At 44.4% G+C, this 4,396-nt stretch overlaps 1 protein-coding gene across 1 annotated transcript; it reads left to right on the forward strand.

Annotated features, from left to right (window-relative positions):
- The first annotated feature begins 436 nt into the window (after nt 1–436).
- On the forward strand, nt 437–2,630 carry LOC137791930 (homeobox protein Hox-C4a). The gene is made up of 2 exons (XM_068587145.1): nt 437–886; nt 1,399–2,630. The coding sequence occupies exons 1-2, from the start codon at nt 451–453 to the stop codon at nt 1,755–1,757; spliced, it is 795 nt and encodes a 264-aa protein (XP_068443246.1). The 5' UTR covers nt 437–450; the 3' UTR covers nt 1,758–2,630.
- Nucleotides 2,631–4,396: the final 1,766 nt, after the last annotated feature.

Here is a 4,396-nt window from a genome sequence, read left to right on the forward strand (position 1 = left end):
CCTATTGTCCCATTGAATAATTGAGACTAGAGGATTTTGCCTGTTTTATTTTTTCCTTGGTCAGCAACTAGCTACTAGTTTTGTGCCCAAGATCAATTGCCTCGGTAACACAACCAGAGAGAGGGGGAGGGGAAGGGTGGGGGAGAGAGAGGGGGAAGAGAAAGGGAGAGAGAGAGAGAGAGAGAGAGAGAGAGAGAGAGAGAGAGAGAGAGAGAGAGAGAGAGAGAGAGAGAGAGAGAGAGAGAGAGAGAGAGAGATTTGTGCCCACAATGGCGACTGTAGGTATGCAAAATACCTCTGGTTCCTTATCCGGGAACTACCTCTTACTCTGCTATTGGGCCATTGGGTCACGTGGTAAAAGTAACTTTACAGGGCTGCTCGCAAGTAGGAGGGCTTTATGGAGCAGAAAAACGACAAAGCTAGAAAAATTATTTTCCACTCCAGAAATTAATGATCATGAGCTCGTATTTGATGGAGTCTAACTACATTGATCCGAAATTTCCTCCATGCGAGGAATATTCGCAAAATAACTACATCCCTGAGAATAGTCCCGAATATTTCAGCCGCGCAAGGGAGACTGGCTTCCAGCATCACCATCAGGAGTTATATCCTCCGCGGGCGAGCTACCAAGAGCGCCAGTATAACTGTGCAAGCATCCCTGAACCCGACACGCCAAGGGGACATGGAGTACCCCATTCTGCGCACCTGCTGACAGGGAAAGGGCAACCTGCTTCATGTGAAACACCACAGTTGTCCATGTCCCCCGCCACCCCACCGGCCGCAACCTCCGCCTGCAACCAAGCTACCCCGGAGCATCCACACAGCACAGCCTCCTCCAAGCAGCCCGTGGTTTACCCATGGATGAAGAAAATTCATGTCAGCACTGGTAGGCAACTTGTCTGTTTATGTTCCCTGCACTCCTCGTGCTCCTCTCTCCCTTTCCCTCCCTTTATCAGTCCCTCTGACTCCCATCTCGTTGCCAGCCCCTGCTCCGATAGCAGGGAAGCCTTTGAAATGGCACAATTGAGGCGGATTTACGACTCGGCATTGGTAATTACACCCACCATAAATTTTATAGCCGAGGTATACTCAGGGCAGCCGTATCACCATGTGGCTTCTGCTGTTATGTATTGCGCGATAGTGAGAGGGGGAGAAATGAATAAGAAGAAGAAAAAAATTGAGCTTTGTAATCTTGCATTAATAATTTAGCTCATAGTTGGATGTGAGTGTCCTCTCATTACCCTGAGAAGTTCTTAACTTCCCATTTAAATTTCTCAAACAGCTAAACATTCATATCCAATAAATCTTTCTCGCCATATCTCAGTAGAGGCCATTCTTGTTTACCCCTCCTTTCCTCCCTTCTCCGTCTCCCTTTCTCTCCACTTATCCTATTTCCAGCGAACCCGGGTTACAATGGGACGGAGTCCAAGCGGTCTAGGACAGCCTACACTCGGCAGCAAGTCTTAGAATTGGAGAAGGAATTCCACTATAACCGATATTTAACTCGGCGGAGGCGCATCGAGATCGCCCACACCCTGGTTCTTTCCGAGCGACAGATTAAAATCTGGTTTCAAAACCGCAGGATGAAATGGAAAAAGGATCACAGGCTCCCGAACACCAAAGTGAGGTCCTCTTCCTCCTCCGGGTCCAACACAAGCTCGGCAGCCGGCGCTGTAGCAGCTGCTTCGGCCACTAACACTGGGGCCCCCGACGAACTCACCGGAGCACAGCAAGGAGAGGATATTACCAGGTTATAAAGCCACGAGCCGAGGAGCAGAAAAAGGACTGGATATTTATAGAACAATGCTATATTTTGTTTTCGTAGCTATCATGTGCGGTTTCCTTTAAGTCCAAAGTTATATAAATTGCATGTTATATAGCATGGATTATTGCGAATACCGGTTAATTATTTTTACGTGACACAGGGTTTAATTTATTTGAAGCTGAATTAAGATGATGTTTTTTATTAAAAAAAAAATGTTTTGAATGAAGGAAAAAAAAATAGTAGAACAAAAATATACATTTTATCAAAATGTTATTGTGGGCCATTCTTTTGCCCAGAAGCCCAAGGTGAAATGCACAATCTATTTATTTCAAACAACACTGGAAGGAAATCAATATAATAATAGTTATTTTTGGTATAAAAAAGCTGGAACACACCATTGATCTTGAACTTGTATTGTTTTGGACAATAACAATGTGTGAATTACCTCGTGTATTTCAGAAACAGGATTTTGATTTACAATTTAGTTCTGTGGTGTTGATGTTGTGTTTATTAGACCGTTAAAAAGCAGATTATTGTGAAATGCAATAAACGGAGTGTAGTGTACTTGTGCTAATAATATTGGTCAATAAAGCAGTGAGTGTACTAGTTTTATATACATTTGGTCGAACTTCATTTTAGGCAAGATGAGGTCTGCTATTGTTTTATGGATTTTTTTTTGGGAGAGATCACTCTAAAAAGTGTACAGATGTATGAATACTTGAACATTTCATGAGGGAAACAAGAATCACTGTGTTTTTAAATTGTGATTGTAAATCCTGCAGCTCATTCTTGTGTGCACAGACCGTGTGTGTGTGTGTGTGTGTGTGTGTGTGTGTGTGTGTGTGTGTGTGTCTGTGCGTGTGTGTGTGTGTGTGTGTGTGTGTGTACGTGTGCGTGTAGGCGTGTGTGTGTTTGTGTGTGTGTGTGAGAGGGAGAGAGAGAGAGTGTGAGTGAGATAGAGTATGTGTATTTGTGTTTTAAAGCCTAATTTATAATGGACTGAAGTTATTTCTAAAATCTGAAAATGAAATAGTTTGCGCTGAGCATTATGTGCAACCTCATCGGTCTGAAGGGCATTTGATTAACGCTAAAGAGAAGCCATGAGGCCCTCAACTCTGCACTGACTGTCAGTGTTCCTTCGTCCTGACTTGAACACAAAGCTGCATGCGTTCATTTTAAGAGGACATTTGTTAGATTATACATTGTTGTGAAAATATTCGTATTCATTTTGTAAACTAGTATTTTCCCTGTTTTTTTTCCTGCAGTCCACTGCGCCATGCAGCTGAGTTCTCAAATGTACAGAAATAAAAAATAAATACAATAAAGTCGTGGGATGCAGATAGATTCTATAACGCGTCATGTGGTGATGGAGTGAAGTGACCTTTGTTATCAGGTTCGAGCAGTGCCCTGGCGAAAAGAGAGCAATGCTGATGTTGTCTCGTCTGTTCACTCTTGGCTTGTGCTTGTATAAACACGTTGCCATATTTACCTGCTGTCTCCCCAGTGAGTGCTTTGCCTCCAGAGTGTGCAGCAGCTCGCGAGAATTCAAGAAATAAAAAAAAAATAAAAAACGGCGCGTCTCACTGCAACGTCATCGTCCACACCGGAGGACCGACACACTGCCGACATACTACAGAGCTGTTAACAACTGTAACTGCCGGACCCATACAACTATTTTACAACATATTATTCAAACTGCACCTCTCAGCTGAAGTATCTTGAGATCTCTTCTTTTGCACAAAATATACATTCATTTTTTATAGTTGTTTTTTTTTTCGGGGACCGATCTGTGCAGAAGGATTTCAGTTCAGACTTCAACCCAAAGACACGCAACAATTTGATAGATTATTGAATTGTGACATGAATAGACCTTATAAAATGCCTGGCGTAGTGGGGGGCGAGGGAGCACAAAGAGAAGAGGTATTCTCCATCATCAATCTTTCAGCACAGAGCCTTGTGTTATGTTGGAAAACAGCTCCGGCAACCGCCAGTTTTGATCTTACCAAATATTACCAGGCCGTGCCCTCTATACCGCTATTCCCAAACCTGAAGGTTTAAATGGACTTTGGAACAAAGTCCTTTAACTGGACCATATAGCGACTAACATCTGCTTTTTAGCCGTTTCTTTTGGAGAGCCTCTAGAATGGTGAGACGGCGTTGAAAAATGAATCCAGAAGCCTTTATGTGGCCGGACAGATTAGAGAAATTAATGTGCTCGCCACAGTCGCAGCATCCCTCCAATTCCTTTCTAGGCCCTGTCGCCTCCATGTCGCGAGGCTGAAAAGGTACTTTATTGAAGTTTGGGGGCGAAGTGGGAGAAGGCCGAGTTCACCTCGAGGACACGTTTTCTGTCCCATTAGGCTCATTTCAGTCTGGATGGCCGACCTCCCCAACCCTGTGACCCGACTCGCTCTCTATACGTGTACCTTCTGTGCGCGCCCTCGCTGGTCCCCCTTGGCCTCGGCTTTCTTTGTGGATTTCTCTGCGTTGTGCCCAGAGAGAGAGAGAGAGAGAGAGGCCTGCGGCGGGGCATCACTGAATGTGTTGCTGCTTTTGTTAATCAGAGTGACCCAGGGCAGTGTTGGACTCTCGTACAAGTCCTGTTCTCCGCATCCAACAGATCTGTAGGAC

This window comes from Clinocottus analis, unplaced genomic scaffold (assembly GCF_023055335.1).
Source record: "Clinocottus analis isolate CAN_PGR_092001 unplaced genomic scaffold, fCliAna1.0.p SCAF_201, whole genome shotgun sequence".
Classification (NCBI taxonomy): domain Eukaryota; kingdom Metazoa; phylum Chordata; class Actinopteri; order Perciformes; family Cottidae; genus Clinocottus; species Clinocottus analis.